General features: G+C 37.4%; 3 protein-coding genes across 7 annotated transcripts; 2 read left to right on the plus strand and 1 right to left on the minus strand.

The window, feature by feature from the left end:
* Positions 1-1,580: 1,580 nt before the first annotated feature.
* On the plus strand, positions 1,581-9,151 carry LOC104243330 (cell cycle checkpoint protein RAD17). Of its 5 annotated transcripts, none has more exons than XM_009798507.2 (12): positions 1,581-2,063; positions 2,943-3,000; positions 3,782-3,861; positions 3,942-3,989; positions 5,560-5,613; positions 5,775-5,877; positions 5,994-6,301; positions 6,667-6,997; positions 7,554-7,679; positions 8,200-8,398; positions 8,478-8,538; positions 8,762-9,151. In XM_009798507.2, the coding sequence occupies exons 1-12, from the start codon at positions 1,854-1,856 to the stop codon at positions 8,975-8,977; spliced, it is 1,794 nt and encodes a 597-aa protein (XP_009796809.1). In that variant the 5' UTR covers positions 1,581-1,853; the 3' UTR covers positions 8,978-9,151. The 5 variants fall into 5 exon arrangements, with proteins under 5 accessions (XP_009796809.1, XP_070024099.1, XP_009796811.1 ...); XM_070167998.1 differs by having other exon boundaries at positions 7,617-7,679; XM_009798510.2 differs by having other exon boundaries at positions 2,035-2,063; positions 2,943-2,990.
* Positions 9,152-9,636: 485 nt separating this feature from the next.
* On the minus strand, positions 9,637-19,189 carry LOC104243329 (protein ALTERED PHOSPHATE STARVATION RESPONSE 1). The gene is made up of 4 exons (XM_009798506.2): positions 17,799-19,189; positions 17,519-17,697; positions 17,015-17,238; positions 9,637-10,806 (listed from the first exon to the last, which is right to left on the minus strand). Exons 1-4 carry the CDS (start codon positions 18,496-18,498, stop codon positions 10,023-10,025), a joined length of 1,887 nt encoding a protein of 628 aa, XP_009796808.1. The 5' UTR covers positions 18,499-19,189; the 3' UTR covers positions 9,637-10,022.
* On the plus strand, positions 14,237-15,683 carry LOC138886511 (uncharacterized). Its single transcript, XM_070168000.1, has 4 exons — positions 14,237-14,572; positions 14,653-15,216; positions 15,302-15,355; positions 15,424-15,683. The coding sequence occupies exons 1-4, from the start codon at positions 14,366-14,368 to the stop codon at positions 15,586-15,588; spliced, it is 990 nt and encodes a 329-aa protein (XP_070024101.1). The 5' UTR covers positions 14,237-14,365; the 3' UTR covers positions 15,589-15,683.
* Positions 19,190-22,398: the final 3,209 nt, after the last annotated feature.

Genomic DNA, 22,398 nt, shown 5'->3' on the forward strand with positions numbered 1-22,398 from the left:
GAACATTCCACCAAAAATGTCGTTCTTTCTTTGGTTAATCCCCCATAATAAACTTTCCACTGCTGCATACCTCTCCCACTTTCGTGCACTACTACACTTTCAATGGATTATACCACTTGGTTGTATGACATTATTCATACACATCTACCACCCACCCCCATCACATCACATCTACTACATTCATACCTTTTGCCCTGTGGCATATCTGGCTTCTAAGGAATAAACACAAGTTGGAAAATAAATGACTTCCATTAAATATTCCATTACTAATTACTACGGCAACAGAATATTATTACTTAACTAGTTACAAACAGAGAAAAAAGAATTGCAAATTCATACCTCTATATATTAAATGGCATCTGACGGCTGCAAATTAATATAAACTTAATATAGATGGCTCTACTTCATTTTCACATAAACAATATGGCATTGGTAGAGTCTCTCGAAACCACCAAGGCAGTTGGGTTATGGGCTTTGCAGGACAATCAAAATTGGGTACCACCATACAAACAGAACTATTTGTACTACTCATGGGAGTGAAAATAGCGGTGCAAAAGCATTTGACACCAATTGTCATCGAAACAGATGCCCAACAACTCATCGGTATATTTCAAATAACTTCTATGCATTGTACTAACATTATTAATGATTGCAGGTTGTTACCTCTACAGTTGGGTAGCCCATCCATCCAGCATATATATAGAGAGCAGAATTGTGTTGCCGACTGTTTAGCTAAATATGGATCCACACATGCAGAATCTACGTGCATACTTTTTGCACAACCACCACTTTTTGTTACACCTTATTTACAGCAAGATCAACAAGGCACCCAACAAAGGAGGCTTGTACCTGTTTCAACACAGTTGCTCCCTACTATAACTAGTTCTTGTAATACTAATGTACTATCTACTTATGACTTAGTACCTAGTAGTGATCCCCATGCGGGGGCACCTGTAGTTCCTATTATGCATTCTACACTAGCTACTATGATGCTTACGTTGCATCACGTTTGATGTACTAGTACTATTTAACTATCTATAATATATGTTCTTCCTTTTGACAAAAAAAAAAACAAATATTAGAAAGCTAAATAGTTATACCTGCTAAAGTTCGTTGTGAATACCCCTGGCCATTAATTAAGAAAGGGCTGAATAATCAAATAAACACTTATGCTTGTATCTATTTTTGCTTTCAGTCTTCAATTTCATGATATTTCATCTAGACGTTAAAACATGTTCGTAGCTAAAATTTTAAATTCATTTAACTCTAATTATTGACCATGCTTATGTAAAATTAATTATGATATATTTACTTTGAGAGATCCACGTTGAAATTTGTTTGGGAGAACATATCTGACCATTAAAAGAAGAAAAAGTAGAAATCTAATAGTTCTACGTACTAAAACTTGTTACCAATATCTCTCACCATTAAAAAAATAGAAGTGTATTCCAGGTGTATAATCATGCTATTTGTGTAAAATCCCAAGATGACAATTTGTGCCCCCTAAAGTTCATTTGCATAAAAAGAACACCCCTTTAGTTTTCAGAAACTACAAAAGGTTTTACTATTTGCTCTGCCAGACACTGAGGAGCGGGGTATCAGCTTGTCAAGTAAGCTAGCGGGTTTTGCTCTGACAAAAACCCGCGTTTTTGCTTTCGAAAACAACCAATTTCAGGTGGAAGAGTTTCCCATTGCAGTCTGCAGTTATGCATTTGTCTCAGTTTTGTCTAGGGTTTCAATAATCCCATTCTCGTCGAATCCTCACCGTACTCGCTCAAATTCACTGCCTTCGAACCTTCAAAGTCTTTAGTATTCTGAAAAGAAAAAGAAAATAGTTAACCCTTCCTGTGGTAATGAAGAAAGCTAAACGGAACGCGGCCATTGTGATTTCGTCATCCGATGACGATGAAGACTTCTCATTGAAGTCGAATTTCACCCACTCGAAACCAAAATCACAATCGAAATCGGCATCAGTTCCGAGGAAGAACCCTAAAAGGGCTAAAACGGCGCTTCTTTCGGCGTCATGTCCACGCTCCTCTAAAGAGGCTAGTGGCTTCGATGAGGTAGAACATCGGATTCGTTGGACTTAATTACTTGTATTATCTACTTACCAAATGCTACTATTTCACTATGCCGTTGCATTTGAGTGAACTTGAGTTGTATAAACGGGAAATGAAGCTTGGTCTATAGCAGTGGCAGATGTATAGTAAAGGCAGTTGGTGCAGGTGCATCCGCTGATTTCTGTTTGATCCATGCATGTATTAGTTAAGGTATTTCGAAAAATATATGTTTAACTTAAGTTCAATCTCAATTGCCACGAAGCAGTAGTAGGTGCAGTGGTATTCTGTACTCACTGGCTAAAACTCTAAATTCCCGTTTTGTTTATAGTTCAAAAATGCGAACTAATCTTATCACATTAAAAGCTCAATTCATTGTGAAACCGATAAAGATTGACAGGTAAAGGATTATCAGGTTAATATTCCACACAGCCTTTTTGTTTTACTGTCTGATTGCGGCAAATGATAATCAATTAGCCTTTATGTAGACTTTTTATCTTTAGTGGCCGTTTGGTTCACGTGCTAGTCTTGTATGAATTTTGATGTTGGAATTTTGATAATCATTACTTTTACCTGCATATATACACATATTCTCATTTACATTCTCTCTTCCATAAATAATATAAATTCCCTCATAAGTAATGATGGGTTTACTACTGCCAACAAAACTACATTAATTAACTGGAAACTATTTTTTCTTAAGCTGCTAAAAAAGATGTTGCATTAGTCATGCAGAGATTAATTTTCTTATGCAGCCACAAACAAATGTTGCATTAGTCATTCAGAGATTAATTTTCTTATGCAGCCAAACAAAAGCACTGTTTTGCTAGTTTTTACTTTTGTATACCTCAGAACACTAATGACATATGATATAATTGAATGCAGATGAAACGGTTTTGTGAGGAGTTTAAGGATAATTTCACAGGCATCAAGGTATCTGCTGGTATGCTAGTTTCAAAATATTTGGTTGTAGTACTTATTTATATTAATTTCAAGAATAAACTGGGATCAATATTGCCTCTCCATTTATTCTAGGCTTCTGACCCATGTTAGGTGGCAGTGTTTTGTCATTATAAACATTAGTTTCTCATAAACTACATTCCTTATTTACATATCAAAAGAATTAGCAATTTTTGCACATTTCTTTTACGTCCATGGGATCATATTTTGATCTCATTAAAATGTTGTGCTGAAGTTGGATGTCCTAGTTTTATCAATTCATTTTGCAGACTACAGCCATTAGCTTTTGCATGCAGTGCAAGCTTCAGTTGATATATTATAGTCTTGCTCATGATGCTATGGTTTGTCAACTTAACAGTACTATTCCTCACCAAGCGTTGAATGGAAATACTACCTAAGATGCTCCTGTTTAGAATATTTGTTGCTCTATCTTATTTGTTCTTCACTTTTGGGGTGCCAGATATTGTATTTTACACATTAAGGTTTTGGAGCAAAACTAGGACGTAAGTTTCATCTGGGTATGCAAGCTCCATACACCACCTATTGATGATTCAGTTGGTAAATGCTTATTGGCCTGCATCTACAGTGAAAGATCATCTCTCAACTCCTCCTGATTTTGTGATGTTTTAATTGTTTAATTCGAACATACTGCACACTATTACATGTCTCCTCCATAAAAGTATTTATTTCCACTGTCCTCCCAATCTCTTCATCTTCAGTTACTCATGGTTGCCAAAATACCAAATTGTATGAAACTGAATCAGGTCTTCAAAGCAACAATGCCATGTGGGTTGACAAACATAAGCCTCATTTCCTGGAAGAGCTTGCAGTTCACAAGAAGAAGGTATAGAGCTGTATGTACTTTTTCTTAATTTTCTCAGATGTGAAGTTTTTAGTAATGGTTCCCTGTGATGGAATTTGCAGGTCGAAGAAGTGAAAATATGGTTTGAAGAAAGACTACATGCTGCTATGGTAGTTAAAGCCATATTAGTTTCCATTTTGCTTTACTCAGCTCCATTTCATTCACATGCTAAATAATTTTTCTTTCAAAGTAAGGTTCTCCTAGAGCTAGAGGTTCTCTAAACTTTACGCTTATCCTTGGCATACATGTCTTTAACCAAACTTAAAGACTCTTGACAAAAGTCAGATATAATAGTGCAATAAGAACAACTAAGCATTAATCCCAAAGTTGGTATCACCTATATGAATCCTTTGCTTCAATTATGTTCTGCTCTTAGCTACACTAACTCCGAGAGATTGTAGGACTTTGGTGCCTTTACTCATGTGCTATGTTGCGTGGACTCTCTAAAATGCTGCCGCACCCGTGTTGGATCCTTCAAAAAATGCACTACTTTTGGAGGATCCGACGCGCACCCAACCACATTTTTGGAGATTCCTAGCAACATAGCTCATGTGATATTCGGTCATCTCGTCCTGTTTTATAACCATCAATAGTTATGTTGTCTTACGTATTGGTGCATAGTCTATTAGCGTACACACCTTTTGGGTGTGTTGCCTTATTATGCTTCCTTGGAAAAGAGTGTTTGTCGGTGCACACATAGAACAGTGAGAAGAGAGATTAAGCATACACATTCTCATAATAAAGCCTCTTTTCTTGTTTTCCTATTTGCAATATGATGCCTTGAAATCCTGGGGGAAGGGGCACTTGGGACTTTACAATTATGGACATCACGTTGTCTCTTGGTTATCATGCTAGAGGGTAATTTAGCAGTTTGGGAATATACTTTTGTTTCACAGTTTGCGCCTGCTTGTTCCCAAAATAAATAAGGGTTGTGCATGCCTTGGTAATTGTTTAGATGTTGAAGTGGAAAAAGTAAGCAGTTAAGGCGTTTAAAGGAAAAAAAAAGTTTGATCCAGGAAATTGTAATATGGTATTGTTGGTGACTTCTCATTCTCAAAAAAAAAAAAAAAAATTGTTGGTAACTTCTTTTAGAAAAGATAATTGTTGGTAATCCCAAGCCCTGACATTTAGTATCAATAATTTGAGGTTTTATAGCCTGTTTGGCCGAAAGTGATTTTTTTAGCCAAAAATGTTTTTTTGCCAAAATTAAGGTGTTTAGCCAAGCTTTTTGAAGGAAAAAAATTGCTTTGGAATAGAAGCAGAAGCAGTTTTAGAGAAACAGAAAAAGTAACTTCTCTCCAAAAGCACTTTTTTGAAAATCACTTTTGAGAAAAATACACTTAAACGCACTTTTTAAAAGTTTGGCCAAACACTACTTGTTGCTCAAAAGTGTTTTTCATATTAATTAGCCAAACACAAACTACTTCTTACCAAATGTACTTTTTTGAAAAGTACTTTTGAGAAAAATGCTTTTCAAATAAGTAGATTTTAAAAGCTTGGCCAAACAACCAAGCTTCTTTCTTGGCCAAAAGTGCTTTTTTAGTCAAAAGTGCTTTTTGCCAAAATTAGTCTTTCCAAGTGCACATGTTTTTACTGTATTTTTTGAAACATGACAAGTGGTTTCTGCAGTCTTCAGAATTTACATTGTCCGAACTGAAACTTTTCCTCTCCTTGATGCAGGATGATCATAATAATGCCCTTCTTGTTGCTGGACCTTCTGGTGTTGGAAAAACTGTATGCCACTTTTTTCTTTACCATTTATTGAATTTAAACATGAGAGATGTGCGACAATTTAGTCTTGTGAATTCTGGATCAAGAGTGCCATGTTTGAATTTTGTCTTACTCCTTTGAGGTCACAAACCATGCATGATCAATGAGTGCTTATCATCGTCTAGGCAACTTTATATGCTATTGCTTCACATCTTGGTGCCACAATATGGGAATGGAACACGCCTACTCCAACAGTTTGGTCAGAACATTTGTATAACGCTAATTCAGGTACATATTCATGTTTTAATTAATGGAAAACGAATCTGCTCCAAGCCATCAAGTGCATGTTCAGAAAATTAGTTTGATCAAATTATCATTCTTTATTTCGTTTTATGTTGGCCTAGGGTTACAATACATGTCAAAGCTGGATGAGTTTGAAGGTTTTGTTGAAAGGGTGAGAAAATATGGATTGACTTCTCCAACCTTGAAGGGATCACAGGCTTCAGTCATACTCTTAGTTGATGATCTTCCGGTGGTAAATGGAAGAGTTGCATATGGAAAGCTTCAAAAGTGTTTGAAGCTTCTTGTGCAATTAGTCCGCATTCCAACAGCCATAGTGATCACCAACTATGACAAGGATGACTCTGCAGACTTTAGCACACGCTGCTGGGAAGAACTCCTTGTGTCTCTTCATAATGCTGGTGCTTGTAAGGTTGCATTCCTTGACAGACTTACTTTGCATTATGAACTCTTTACATCCGTATATCTTGAATCAAATGTCAATTTTACCAAACAAACCAAGCAGCTTCCTTGTCTAACTTTAAGCTATTTCACCTGCAATTTTACCCATAGCCTGCAGGCCAGAAGGGAGATTCTCTCTCTCTCTCTCTCTATATATATATATATATATATATATATATCTGAACATTTGCAAATTGAATTAAAAGATCTTATCTTGTCTTCGACGGAGGGGAAGTTAATCATTTTTCGAACACGGGAGGATGTAGTTATTCAACATAAGATTCTAAGTTACTGGAGTATGTCAACTTTTTTCTGAGTGGAGTTCATGCTTTTCAGGTCAACTTCAACCCTGTCACTATCAACTCGATCAAGAAAACACTTACAAATATATGTAGAAAGGAGCAGCGTGAAGTTAGTGCTGATACGATTGAGCTAATAGCAAAATCGAGTGGAGGTGACATCAGACATGCAATTACTTCTCTGCAGTATCTCTGTCTTAACCCACATAGAAGGCCTATTCTACCTTTAAAAGAAAGACCGGACAATAGTATTTGTTTGGATGACGCGTTTTCTTTGCCATTTGGAAAAGATGAAACTCTCTCTATATTCCATGCATTAGGCAAATTTCTACACAACAAAAGAGAAAATGACCTCGCAACTGCATCAGGTACATCTGTCTAAACTTCATTGTCAGGATAAAGTGAGTCGCAAGTGCTTACAGAACTTAGTTACTGTGTGCTTCCATACCTATTCTACACCAGCAATGAATTTCTCCTCCTTTGCAAGTATGCGTCCTCCTGGTAAATGCACATTTTAGCATTAGTTTGAATGCTCTATTCTTACAATCTTGGGTTGTTATGTCTAATCCACACGAGCAATACTGTATCTTGGGAGAGTTTCTTCATTTCAAGTAATACATTGTTTAAATAAAGTTGTAAAGCTGATTCCCTGAGATGTAATAATAACCACTGGTTAAGAATGGCTGATATGAAAATAGGTGATTATCCAAGGAGTGATTGGAGGAATATAGAAATTAACCTTTTGACCTTCTTATGTAGATGCCTGGTATGTGAGATTTTTTTCTACTACAAGGCTATAGCTCATCTTTGAACATGTTATCTTATGCCCTTTGGAGTAAGATATGAGAGTCAGCCAATGGAATGAAGGTGGATAATTGAGAGAACTCTCTTTAAAGCCTCTGATACATACTCATTTTATTGTAGATAGAGATGCATTTATTCTGAAGGAAAAATTTATGAGATTTCCTCTTAAAATGGATGCTCCAGAAGTTGTACTTTGTCAAGCACATGGGCAAGCGAGGACTCTTTCTGATTTTCTACATGAAAATGGTAATTCTTGTTCTTCCGGTGTATGGGTTTTTCAAATATGGTCATATTATTTGACTTTTGCATGTTCTTAGAATGAACATCACTGGAGTGATACTGGACTCTGTTTAAGCCCCAGACCCAGCCCCCTTCTTTTTTTTGGGGGTTTCTAGCACCAAAATCTGCCATTCTGTGCATAACTGATTTGTATGCGAGCTATATCAGAACAGCACTAGGTTCAGCACAAGACCCAATGACTTGAACTTCTTTTGGTCTATTTTGTTCTGCATTTCCATTTGTGTTGGATTTTGCCAGCAAACTGAATGTTGAGATAGCATGTGTTTTTGAAATTCTTACCTAGATTAGAGGAGAAATAACGGTTTCTCATGATACGGGATAAAAAAGGACTGGTAATTATCATATCTGTGCATAGACTAAGCTTGCATTTTCTGAAGAATTACTTCAATAGAAGCTTAGCTGATGCATCTGATTAACGGTCCTTGTATTTGTCTTTTTCAACTTCTGATTTTCAATCTTATTGCAGTTTTAGACTTTTTGAATGAAGAAGCAATAGATGACGCGTGGCTTGTGGCCTCATATTTAAGTGATGCTGAGTTTCTTCTATCTTCACTTAATGGACTTCTAACCAGAGACTTTGGAGCTGAGAACATTGTACAGTCAGCTGCTGCTTCAGTTGCTGCCAGAGGAGTATTATTTGGGAATGCTCATCCAGTGCCTTCCAGGTATAAAGACGTTACCCGTTTATATTTGTTTATATGAAGTAGCTAAAATCATTTACCATAAATTCATGTGAGAAATCAGGTGGCATGCTATTCGACGTCCAAAACTGTGGGAGGTTGAACAATCATTGCGCCGCAATAAGGTAAGTTTTTTGCTATTACGTCCTTTGCACCTTGCTCTTGATCTTGCTGATATAAATCTTAGCGCATGGATTAGTCCAGATCAAGTCCTTAAATATAATGTTCCTCACTTAAGGAGTGGCTTAGGAAGCACTACTATAATTTCTTACTGTTCTAATTGACCTCTAGTCCACTGATTTGGACTTGATTTCATGTTTCATCCTTACTAAATTGATGTGCTTGCAGTGTCAAATGTTGAGTCTGAGGGGTGACTTGTGTAATAGCCTAACATTGTCGAATCAGATAGTTATGGCAACCGAGTATAGACCTGCCCTGAAATGGCTTGGTTGCCGAGCATCTGAAAGTTTCCAAGCAGACGACATGGTTGAAGATGACTCGGGTAGCACCTGTTTTCATGAGAAGAAGCTGGATATGTCGGACGATGAAATAGAAGATTGGTAATTGGAAGCAGTGTATTCAATATTTGGTCAATGCGGGAGCTCTTTTTCACCTGTAAATTTTGTACATAGCTGAAATGGTGTAATTTCCCAAAATGTACAGCTAAGTTCATACTATTTGAAGTCATTTTTTGAACATTGTGGAAGTGCGAGTAAAGACTTCCGTTTTAAAATTTGAGGAAGATTCAACGAAATGTGCGCGACTTGGATCTAGCGTACTAGCTTATCACTCTACATTTAAGGTGAAGAATATCCATCAAGGAAAACGAGGTTACTTGATCAGAACTAGCACACACTTTTTGAAAAAATTCAGGCATTCCATTTTCTGGGAGTTGTGTTTCAATCAAGTATAGCATATGCACTTCCCTGTGGAACTTTAATAGGAGCGAAACAGATGTTGGGACAACTTGTTTGTTTGTTTGGTGACCTTGTGTAGTTACTAGAATACGTTCACCTATAGTACAATTCTTCAAATATGCATCTAACTTGTTCTTGTCAAGAAACCAATATTCCCGTCACCCCGTTTTTAACTTGTACGAGGGTGGATTATAATCCCAACGCTGGCCAAAGACCTGCGGTAAAGGGAAAATTCAAGCCTAGAAATTACCAGGCCTCACACTTGTTCAAGACTAAAAAGCAAGTAGTAAACCAGTGAGTACACGATTGAAAGCAACAAAGAAATACATATAAATGCAATTTTCGCAAAACTACTTTCCCCAACATCCAATCCAAAAGGAAAAATGGAACACAGTAACTGTTTCCTGAGCTAAGCAAAAACATACTTCAAAAATCCTAGCATCCTCTAATGCCAAAGGCTAGCAACCTATATCATCTACCTCCATCGGCAGCCATACTTACACTGCAGAGATTGCTTAAACCAGAATCATCTCTTTTGCTCACTCTCAAGAAAATCTGCATTCATGAGTTTCCCAATAAATTATAGCACATATTAAGAAACCCTCTAGGCTGCAGGAGGAAAACAGTTTCAAGAACACATATATACATTTTTTCTGCACGCTGCCCGGACCACAAGGAAGCTGATCTGTATCTCAAGGTAAAATCCTCTTCAAATCATGCACCTGATCAGTATTTTTAGCTTGATTATATACGGACTCAAATGCATGTGTCCACACATTGGCAAAACCCGTCACAGCCTGAAAAACATGAGGCAAACCCATCTGTAGATTGTTCAATGTCATTGCCCTTGTTACATTCACTGCTTTATCATACTTGGCCTTCTCGTCCTCAGCTTTCGCTCTTAGCACCTCCACTTTAGCTCGTTTCTCGGTCACAGGGTTCTTGCTCCTCGTACTGCTAGAGGAGTCGGGTATAGAATACGGGCCATACTTGGACTCTAATGACCGAAGCTCGGAAGCCTTCTTTTCAAGCTCTTTGAATGCCATCTCTGATTTCTTCTTTTGCTTGAGCTCTTCTGCTTGCTGCACCACAATGGCATGGATAACAGTTAGTAGACTGTTGATTCCTTCTGACGCTACTTTATCCGGAGCATTGTTAACTGCAAGATGCCACTCTTCACAAAGGGAATAAACTGCACTGTCCTGGCTGGTCTTCTGTACTGGATTATTGCCAAGTTGGAAGAGGCTAAGACGGAGCCAGCCGGTAAGGGACTGAATATACTCCCTGTGAGATTTCACTAGGTTGCAAAATGATAGGTGCCATTGTTCCAGTTCAAGTTCAAGTTGTAGTGTTGATTGTCGATGAATCTCAGAGGTAGGATAAGTTGATGGCACGGTATTGAGATACTTCAGCTGCTGAACTATGTGTGTTTGAACGTGATGACACTCGTACATGCTTCTCCACAAATACATCAATCTGCAAACCACAAACAATAAGGAGAGGGAAGACAAAACAGAGAAGGTAAAGTTTAAAGGATTTTTGCGATATTTTCCTTTTTGATGAAGCTCGAAAAATGGTTTCCCTAAAATGTGACAGAATTAACCCATCCTTCCTCACAAGGCACTAATTTGTACATTAATTTATTCGGCCAAAGATAACATTGTCCCGTGAGATAGAAAGGAGCGAAATTGATTCTCGTAACTTTATCCCAATGCCAAAGTCTTGCTATTAATATTGCTAGTGTTCATTATGCAACAGAAGGCAGTAGGAAAAAGTCTTGCTATTAACTTCTATTTGAACACCCCCACCACCCAAAAAGTAAAAGGAAAAGAAAAGGGAGGATAACCTAAATTTCAGTCAACTGTAGACCACTTTAAAAATTTGAAAGGGAACTCTTAGTAAATGAAAGTCCCACTAAAGAGTACTACCCCAAAAAATAAATAGATAATTAAAGACTACTTCCCCTGATCTTGAAATTAAAAAGCAAAAGGTACTTAGGAATTATGACCCAATTAATACTACTAACTCTTAACCATTGGCTAATATAGGTGATCCAGTGACATAACTTGGAATGATGAAAATCTTGAAATAGTCAAATCTGTCCTAGGGATTGAAAGGGCAGCCTCACTCCTAAGAAAAATTGAGTGCGGAACCAAAATATGGTTTATTTTTACTAAAAATACTCAAATAAGTGTAAAAAAAGAAAAGTTACCAAAGTATATATAACGCCACTAATAGTGGCGCTATACAGTAACGTTAACTGTACCGTTACTGTATAGCGCCACTATTAGTGGCGTTATACTGACAAACTTACATAGCGCCATTAATAGTGGCGCTATATGCCTTATACCTGAAGACATAGTGGCGCTATACCCCTTAATACAAATCCCCCCTCTTCTTCTTCTTCGTTCCATCTCCGACTTCCATCTCCCTCATTTTCACTTCTGGTCCCCCCCCCCACACCGATTCTGCCCCCATTTTAAAAAAAAAAAAAATTTTTGGGTCCCCCGTCACATAAAAGTTTAATATTTGTGGTCCCACTGTCGAGTAGAGCTTCGTGTTATTGTGGATTCACTCTTCCGGAGTCAAAATTTCGATCTATCTACATTTCAAAAATTCTAAATCGAGGTATTTCGATTTATTTTAAGTTGAAACTTTTATAACAATGCATATTACTTGATTTGTATGTGTTCTATTCGGTTTGTGTTTATTTTTTCCGAAACTAGCATGTTAAATTTTATCCGGATTTAATTTTAGTGTTGTATAAAAATATGTAAATTAGTCTAAAAATGTGTTTGTTAATATCCTCATGTATATTTATGTGTTTTTATGCCGTTTAGTTTAGATTATTTTTTAGCGTAGTAAAATGTATACTTTATTAGCGTAGTAAAACGTAGACCCCTTTAGCGTAGTAAAATGTAGAGCCTTGTAGCGTAGTATTGTGTAGTAATTGTTTAATTATCTTATATTCTAGCACGAAACCCATATATATATATATATATATATATATATATATTATTTTTACAATTTAGTTATTAAATAAATATGAATAAAAATTATTAAAAAAACATAAAATTATTAATGATAGTTTGGTACCACTGGGCCTCAGAAAATCTAGCATGAAACCCATATATATATATATATATATATATATATATAATTTTTACAATTAAGTTATTAAAAAATATGAATAAAAATTATTAAAAAAACATAAAATTATTAATGATAGTTTGGTACCACTGGGCCTCAGAAAATCTAGCACGAAACCCATAATTATAAATATATATATATATATATATATATATATATATATATATATATAATTTTTACAATTAAGTTATTAAAAAATATGAATAAAAATTATTAAAAAAACATAAAATTATTAATGATAGTTTGGTACCACTGGGCCTCAGAAAATCTAGCACGAAACCCATAATTATAAATATATATATATATATATATTATTTTTACAATTTAGTTATTAAAAAATATGAATAAAAATTATTAAAAAAACATAAAATTATTAATGATAGTTTGGTATCACTGAGCTTCAGAAAATCTAGCACGAAACCCATAAGTATATATATAATTTTTACAATTAAGTTGTTAAAAAATATGAATTTAAATTATAAAAAACACACATAAATTTTAATGATAGTTATTAAAAATTATGAATTTGCAGTTGACGACATGGTGCACCTATACATCCCGGCCCTCGGACGTCGGAGCTACTACCCCTACAGCCCCAGCATAGATCCGAGCATATATGGGGGGAGAGTTGCTTACGCAGACTTTTCGGGGCAGGAGAGTGGATTTATTGTGGGAGTTTTTGACTCCTCCCCGTGTTCTACATCCCCGTGTGGTCCATCACCTGGAGGAGATGGGATTATATAGGATCATTAGCATTGGCTGGATACAGCTCGACTATGCTTTGATCACGGCGTTGATTGAGCGGTGGCGACCGGAGACGCACACTTTCCATCTGCCCATCGGCGAAGCCACCATCACACTCCAGGACGTCGAGATTTTATATGGCCTGTCCACCGATGGCTTGCCAGTTTTACTGCCTGGGAACATGAGATATTTTAACCGGGCTGCATATATGGATATGCTGCACAGGCTCACGGGCTTCAGGTCCGAGGACCCAGATGTAGCAATTGGGAGTAGTCGTATGCAGTTGGTCCCCATTAGAGACCACTTGGTGCAGATCCACGATACTATCACCGACGACTCAGCGGAGGTGGATGTGGAGCAATATACGAGGCTATTGTTGCTCCATTCTATTTGGGGGGTCTTGTTCCCGAACACTTCGGGGAACCTAGTGAGCCTTCGTTTTCTGCATCATATTGCGGACTTTGATGATACAGTCAGCTACAGCTGGGGTGGTGCTGTCCTATCTTTTTTGTACAGGCAGATGTGCCGGGCATCCATGGGCACACAGAGAGACGTTTCTGGCTTTCTGCCACTTCTACAGGTGACAACTTATTCAAATAATTTGTCGTTTAGTTCCAATTCTACCTAGTTAGAGTTAATCTTTACGTCAACTTTCTGTTTTAGGTTTGGGTGTGGGAGCGATTTCTGCAACTTCGGCCACCTCTACCACAGCTACCGGCTAATGTACATATTCCTGATCTCCCTCTAGCTTGTAGGTGGGTATTGCGTCGTAGACTTGCACGAGAGTATCATGGCCATCATAATCTCCCCTTCTGTAGGGATGTGTTGGATTTTCTGGAGGATGCACAGGTGAATATCTAACTAAACTTACCAATTAATTTTTAACTAGGTGTTGCGCAAACTAACGGTTTGTGTTATTATTTGATAGTTCATCTGGACGCCGTACAACGAAGAGCTGATAGGTACCCTGCCAGCGTATTGCACGCACGGTCGCCATATTTGGAGGGCTTCCGCCCCTCTCACGTGCCTCGATATTGTTGAGCATCATGCCTCAGAGCGAGTATTTCGTCAGTTTGGATTTCCGCAGTCTATACCGACTCAGCCTGCATGGGATCCTTTACATTATGAGAGGGATGATAGGATGAGAGTGGACGACACATTTATTGAGTGGCTGACAGCGCAGTTGGGTATTTGGGACAGCCGAGGGGACTTGACCCCAGCTCCGCAACACTTTCCTATCGAAGTTTATATGGCATGGTACCGCACTGTTTCCCGACTTTTTATCGGGAACCCAGTTCATCAGGTAGATGGTCGATACGTCTCATACGCCGGGAGACATGAGGCTCTGGTATGTTTTCTGTTATTATCAATTACTTTAATAGTAATTTCTAGTCAAATACGTAGTTTATATTAAAAACTTTTGTGCAGGCGATTGGATTGCATACCGTATATCGTATGGGGCAGCAGATGCAGAGTTATGTCCACGACCCTGTGATCATGCAGGACTATAGTCGTCGCTTAATGGATGTGGCTGCCCAGACACTGCAGCGAGGCCGATCGGATCAGCGTTTGGCACACCAGCCAGATTATGTTGACCCAGCCACATACCAGCGAGGTCGTGGTATGCCACGGGGTGGTGGCCGACGAGCTGCTGCTGCTCCACGACGACCTGCTGGTGTTGGACGACGCGGTCGTGGGCGGAGAGGAGGTCCCCAGCAAGGGGGCTTTGAGGCTCCTGCTGATGATGTTGCTGCTGATATGGGAGGTGGCATGCATGAGACCGACATGCCGTCTTACAGCCTTGGCATTTATGACACTCCAGGGACGTCGCAAGTGACCCCATCGGGTCAATTCTTGATCATGGGCTCGGATTTTCAAGGAGTGGAGTTGGGTAGATATTTCCCTGGCCCGTCTACCACTGATGAGTCTCGACCGATCCGAGATTTTGATAGTGGGCACCGACTGAGTTATGGCAGCTCATCACATGCGCAGGTATGAGTTTATTAGTATTAATTTTATTACTGTTTTTACTATAACTTATTTATTTTGTTTTAACTTTATTAATTTACTTTTTTAGGCTTCATGCGATGCTGCGACAGATGACTACATTCAGGATCCAGACACGATTATGGTAAGACAATATAAATTTTTGTGAATTGTTATGTAGTTTTCTATACTAAGTTTGATATTATTATGTAGCCTTCTACTGGACCTGACAGCACCACCGATACATGTCATCCTGTGCCGCATCCGGCCATAAGGAGACGACTTGATGATGATGATCCTGATAGCGTACCCGGGCGGCAGGGGATGCGCCTCAGGCCAACGGCTACTTTGAGACACACCGGATGCGGGACACATTGATTCGGTCTTCCATATTTTTGTTTTTTTGGTGTAAATAATATTTTTTTGTACATTAACAACAATATTTAGTCGAATATGACAGTTACTTTTTTTTAGTTCTCATTTCGTTTTATAGTTTTTGGTATAGTAACACAAATCACTCAAAGTGTCATCATCGTCGATGTTAAACTCTGAGTAAAAAGCAACCCCTTGCGGCGTAACGGAATACGGATATCTTCCGGTTACTTTGAGTATCACTGAACGTTTTCTCACACTCATTTTTTTGCATAACAACGATATCAATGTTTCGTACTCCATTGAAAGTGGCAATTTAACATTACACTTAGCAGGTAAACTGTAGCCCACAGAGTTATTCTCCATCACAACCTCACCCCCCAATATAATGATACTCTTATTCTACGTTCTTCAGACATAATGAAAAAATGCTGGAGAATTTAACAACAATAGAAACCAACAAGAGTTAAAAAAAATTTTGAATGAAGTTGGGGCGATTCTACGATGTTTATATAGAAAATGGCTAGCCGGGTTATTTTTTTTTTGTATATAGCGCCACAAAAAGTGGCTTTATACACATTTAAATTATTGAAACCAGACATTATTGGTGGGGTCAGGGTATAAGGCATATAGCGCCACTATTAATGGCGCTATGTAAGTTTGTCAGTATAACGCCACTATTAGTGGCGTTATATATACTTTGGTAACTTTTTTTTTTTACACTTATTTGAGTATTTTTAGTAAAAATAAACCATATTTTGGTTCCACACTCAAGAAAAATTTAATCTTGAATACCAAGTGCTTTGAATTGAAAGAAATAAAAACTAAATAGGAGAAAAAAGAATTGATTGAAGTTGGGTTCCCAGTCTCTTCACGCTTTTTTTATTACAGTAAAGCACACTGTTATATGCTGCTTTCGTATATTTTTAGGTGGTAAAAAGACAAATCAAAGACATGGACCGAATCAGTTAAAGGAGTCAAAAGCGTTGCTTTTCAGAAATATCTCTGTACAAATTCCTAGAGCTGACTTTGACAAACCACTCCCCCCCCCCCCCCCCCCAAAAAAAAAAATCTCTTTACTCACTTATTCACTGAGCTATGACAGGCACGAGACGAGACAGCCCTCCTGTAATTTGCTACTTCTTGTAATAAAAGATCTATCTGCTACGTACTTCTTAGGGAAAAAAAACATTTGTTTTAAGTAAAGAAAAATAAACAAGATATTTGGGACAATATTGAAGGAAGGATGGAATTTTAACTTCACTTGATAATTTAAAGGTATTTTAATATCAAATGTGCCTTACATTCTAATATGCTAATTCAACTTCTCATGGAACAGTTAGATATAATTATCTTTTAAATGATCTGATAATATAAAAGAAATTTACTTTCAATTTTTCTACAGAGACAAAAGGGGTTGAGGAGGACTAACCCTTTGACCAGATCAACAAGTTGAGGATAGAGCTCTGACTCCCTTAATTTGATGATTTCAGCTGATGTGGTCTCAATAGCTTGGGATGCAACCATCATTTGTGATTCCAACTTCTCTACTTCCTTCTTCGCTTTCTCTGTCTTCACGTAATCGGCCCTCTTCATCTCTAGCTTCCTCGCGTGAGCTGCCCTTTTCTCATGCTCCAATTTCAATGCCTCAGCATGCTACAATCACAACCAAATTATAGCATCAGAACATAAAATGCAACCACTAAATAAAATATATGTAAAACAACACAATCTATAATTAGGTAATTAAAAAAATAGTTCGGTATCCAAAGCATCCCGCATTCCCACAGGGTCTGGGAAGAGTCGCATCCCAAGGGTGTGACGTAGGCCGTCTATCCTGGTACAAGTACCAGTGGCTGATTGGATGATGGCTCGAACCGTGACCTAGGACCCTGAAATTTTGTATAAAGAAGACGGAAATTTAGGTGTTGTTTACCTTGACCTCTAGGTAGAGTTTCTTCTCCCAAGCATATAATCTCTCCACTGTAGAACAATGGGAAGCTTTGGCACCATTTACCGCATTGCTAGTTTTGTTCATTGGATCATCACAAAATCTTCCAATTCCATTCCATCTTGAACTTCCTCCAAATGTCCATGAAAATGGACTCAACTTCTCTACAATTTAAACCACAATTACATAGTGCTTTAACATGTTGTACCATGTGCTTTTTTATGTGTACATGTGCATATCCACATGCAATTAAAACGTTACATACCTGAAGATCTTTGGTCGGAGAAAGCACAACTGGGAACTTCCAAAAGCAATGAGAGTTGACCACCTGCATCTGCCGCATTCAAAAAGTACTCATCCAGCTCTTTTATGATTCCCACCAAGTCTTTACCCTTCGTAGAGACCACCACCGCCAGCTCACTCGTAGTTGTGGTCTCTTTAGAAAACTGACTTACCACTGACGGCGGAGCCGCCACGCTCGCCGCCCCGACCGTGGTGGTTACCGCCACCTCGGACGTAACAGTTGTCTCCTCCCATTCCTCCTCCGTCACTGACCTCGAAGATGACGGAGGCGGAACAAATGGGTCCCAGAAATCCCAGTTTGACGGCGGCGGTGGAGGTGGCGGAGGAGGGGGTGGTGGGAGTGCGGATGATGTGGTGGTGGAGGTAGTCCAGGATGTGGGGCTCATTGGTGGCGGCGGCGGCGGTGGTGGGGTGGCGAGTCGTCGCGGTTGTGGTGGTGACGGCGGAAGTGGAGGAAGGTGGTGGTTTTGCGGGTGGAGATCCGTTTCTCCGGTAGCGAACTGAAGCAAAGCAGAGCCAGTGTTTCGAAGTGAACGTAAGTACATAGAGTGAGAAGCAGAAAAAGCTTGTCTTGATTTCACTAACTGTTTCATGTACCTCTTTCGAGCTTTGCATCTCGAAACCAACTCTTCTCTCTCTAATCTTGAATACCAGCAACCCATTTTTTTGATCTTTCTGTTATTGTCTTCCAAACAAAACTAAAATCAACAACTCAAAAGAGAGCAAAGCAAAGCTAAGCCTCACTTTAACCTTTTTTCTCCTTTCTTGATTTATCAACCATGTTCCATGTGTGTTGTACTCCAATGACTGACACAGCAATTTCAGACCAAAAAGAATAATTAAAAAAACTAAAAAGTACTCTTCCTGATACTCTTTTTTTTTTTTTTTTTTTTTACTCTGACCGATCAAATACTGAATCTTTACCTCAGACACCCAAAACAAAGAAAATTAGATTTGCTTCTTTAATTCTATCTCTGATCTTTTCACTAAGCCTCTGGTCAGTAAAAATGCAGTGTAAAGGGAAAAGAGGGATGGCTGAGAGAATGGGGGAAGGAACAAGAGCAAGAACAAAACAACAACATAAATTTGGATTTGTACAGAGGCAATAGTTGTTGGACAGAGTGCCAAAATTTTATAATCCTAATAAGGTGAACCAAAATGCTCTATTGAGGATGTTTTACTATTTACCAAATAAGACATAGTGTTGTCACATGCATGAAATCTTGCAAAGCATGACCTGTTTGAGGAATGATGGGCAGTCTGGTAATATTGAAATTTCAACGGACACGAGTCTATTTATATGGAAACTTGGTTTAAATTTCGAAGGTGGTGTGTTGTGGGTGGGGGTTGGTCATGAATGAAATGATAAGAGCAAGAAAGAAGAGTGCAATTGCCAAAATGGAGAATGATAAATGCAAAGGCATCGGTTACGGGGTCACTTATGGCTAAGGATTAACGACGATAGTAATCTTGAGACTTTTTAGTTTTTACTCATTTTTATCATCTCTCCTTGTTGTTTTCCCATTCTATTAATCATGTTACAAAAGGCATGTAATATTGCGCTCTTGGAAATGGAACTCCTATTGACGTTTTGAAACCATGTTGGTTAGAAGTGATCTCCCTCACAAGAAACGGATCGAGCCTTTGTTGAGGAACTCTAAGTGAACTCGGAAACTAGTGTTTCATAAAATAAAAGGAAAGTCAGCCCGGTGCACTAAGCTTTCGTTATGCATAAGGTTCAGAGAAAACGCCGGACCACAAGGGTCTATTGTACGCAACTTTACCTTGCAGAAATGCAGAAATGCAGAAGGCTATTTCTACGACTTGAACCCGTGATTTCCTGGTCACATAACAACAACTTTACCAGTTACGCCCTTCTAGTGCTGCATATTATATTAAAAGAAAAAAAAAGTGAAATCACAATTTATGTGGTACAATTTGTTTCTCAATTTGATCAATTTTTGAAAGTATATTAGATTGGCTCAATCCAATAGTCAAAATATCGAGAGAAATGTCACATAGATTGAGATAAAAGGAGTATTAAATACAATACATATGTAAAATACTTCTAAAATTTCGTCAAATATCAAATTTATGACTTTATAAAGCAAATGAGTTAATACTAAAGTTATTATTCCTTTTCGTCTCATAAAAGTAATTTTGTTTGACTGGTTACTAAGTTAAAGTTTAAGAAAGAGAGGATTTTGTAAAACTTGTGGTTTAAAATATTTACAGATACTTATGTAACTATAAATTATAGGAATGAAGAATTTAGAGCCTGTTTGGACATACACAATTTTTCTTTTTTTTTCGTTTTTTTTTATAATAATGTTTGGTTATTAAAATCTTCCCAGTTTTTTCAATTTCACTTGAAAATGAGAATTTGCTAGTTTTTAATTTTACAAATTAACCCTATACTTTTAAAATTTTATAAAATCACCTCATCAATTATTAACCTACATGTTTGATAACAATGGTAATAACAATGGGAAGCGGACTATGTTAAAAAATGTGATATTGATTTTGCATCTTCTGTGTATTGCAGTAAAGCAAAATATGATAACAATTAAACAATAACATGTTTGATTGTTTATTTCAAGTAGGATAATCAAATTGGGGTGGTTTTGATATTTTTTACAAGTTGTTGGGTATAAATTATGTTTCATAATTTTGAAAAAAAGACATCCAAATATTTTACAAAAATTATAACCAAACACAACTTCATCTTCAATTCAAATTTTAGTGAAATTCCAAATTTGATTTTTTTTTTTTGGAATTCATGTCCAAACGCCTACTTAATGTTATATTATTTTTGAAAATAAAATCATCATTTTTTAAATAGATTAAGAGCCCGTTTGGACATAAAAAAAATTCAAAAATGTTTACTTTTTACCGAAATTAGCATTTGTTCATAAAAATTTTAATTTTTACTTAAAGATGCATTTTGGAATTTTTTGAAAATTTTAAAAACTCCAAAAAGTTATTTTTCAAAATTTTCACTCAGATCACTCACAAAACTTCAAAAAAACCCTAAAACTATATTCATGTCCAAACACAACTCTAAATTTCAAATATCATTTTTACTTGAATTTTTTTTAGCCCTTCTTTGAAATTTACAATTCTTATGTCCAAACGCCCACTAAACATCACATAAATGATAACGAAAGGAGTAATAATTTATATATTTAACTTGTAACTGGTAAAGTTGCTGCCATGTGATTAGAAGGTCACGGGTTCGAGTCGTGAAAATAGTCTTTTGCAGAAATGCAGGATAAGGTTGCGTACGATAGACCCTTGTAATCTGATCCTTCCCTGGACCTTGTACATAACGGGAGCTTAGTGCACCGTGCTGCCTTTTTATTTTATTTTATGATATGAAGTTCAAATCTTAAATACGCTAGTATTCTTTCCTTTTAGTATTCTCCTTTGCAGCTCTCACGGGATAACAGGTGGTTTGCAATTTACATGAGACAATGCGGTGGAAAATTTTGGGAGGATTAAGAAGACATTAGATTCTGATTTATCTATAATTAAATAGCCATACGTTTCATAGGGAAATGTGACAGCGGAATAGAACTGACACAAGATGCAATTACAATTTGCAGGTCCACTTTCCTGACAATTTTACCCTCAAATAGTTAATTAATTAATTAACCTTGACGTAAAACCCAGAAAAAAAAATTACTACAGAGAAAATAATAGAGAAGAGAGAGTTCTGTCCACTTCTTTTTCGATATATAAAAGGACAATCTGCCTCGCTTGCTTTTCTTTTTGTCTTAGTCCTCATATCTTTGTTCTCCTCTCCAATGGTTTTACCACTTTCATATTTCCCTTTCGAAATTTAAAAGTACTAGCAAATTGTTTAATTCAAAATTTTACTAGATTTACCATTGTCTTTACTAATTATTCTTTCTTACTTATTCTCTGACCAAACAAGAAGCAAAGTATTTTTTCTTTTACTAGTGTTACGACCCAAACCGATAGACCGCGATGGGCATTCGGTACCTTACTCAATCAAGTATCAACATAACGTATCTTTTCATGTCATATTATCATAAATAACTGAGCCGGAAGGCTGCCGTGAGATAAGTAGAATACAACATGTGATACTAACTTATACATAAGACATACGGGCCTATAAGACCAAAATAACCACTCGTACACTGAACATAGGTCGACAAGACCATACAATCTTTTACGTACATGACACCTGTCTACAAGCCTCTAAGAATACATAATTTTCATAAAGGCCGGGACAGAGTCCCGCCATACCAAACAATACACATCTAAATCATACTAACCAAACAAGCAACTTTGAAGCAAATGGAGCGCACCAACATCTTCCGCTGAGCTGATAGCCTACTTGGAGGGCTCTCGACCTGTCTATCAGGACCTGTGGGCATGAAACGCAGCGTCCCCAGGCAAAAGGGACATCAGTACAAATAATGTACCGAGTATGTAAGAAATGAAAATCAGTAAATAATAGACATGAGAGAAACATGAAGTAAAAAACTCGACATGATGTTTGCATAGCTCTGAGAATCATTTCATTTTTATAATGT

This window comes from Nicotiana sylvestris, chromosome 2 (genome assembly GCF_000393655.2).
Source record: "Nicotiana sylvestris chromosome 2, ASM39365v2, whole genome shotgun sequence".
In the NCBI taxonomy this organism is placed as follows: domain Eukaryota; kingdom Viridiplantae; phylum Streptophyta; class Magnoliopsida; order Solanales; family Solanaceae; genus Nicotiana; species Nicotiana sylvestris.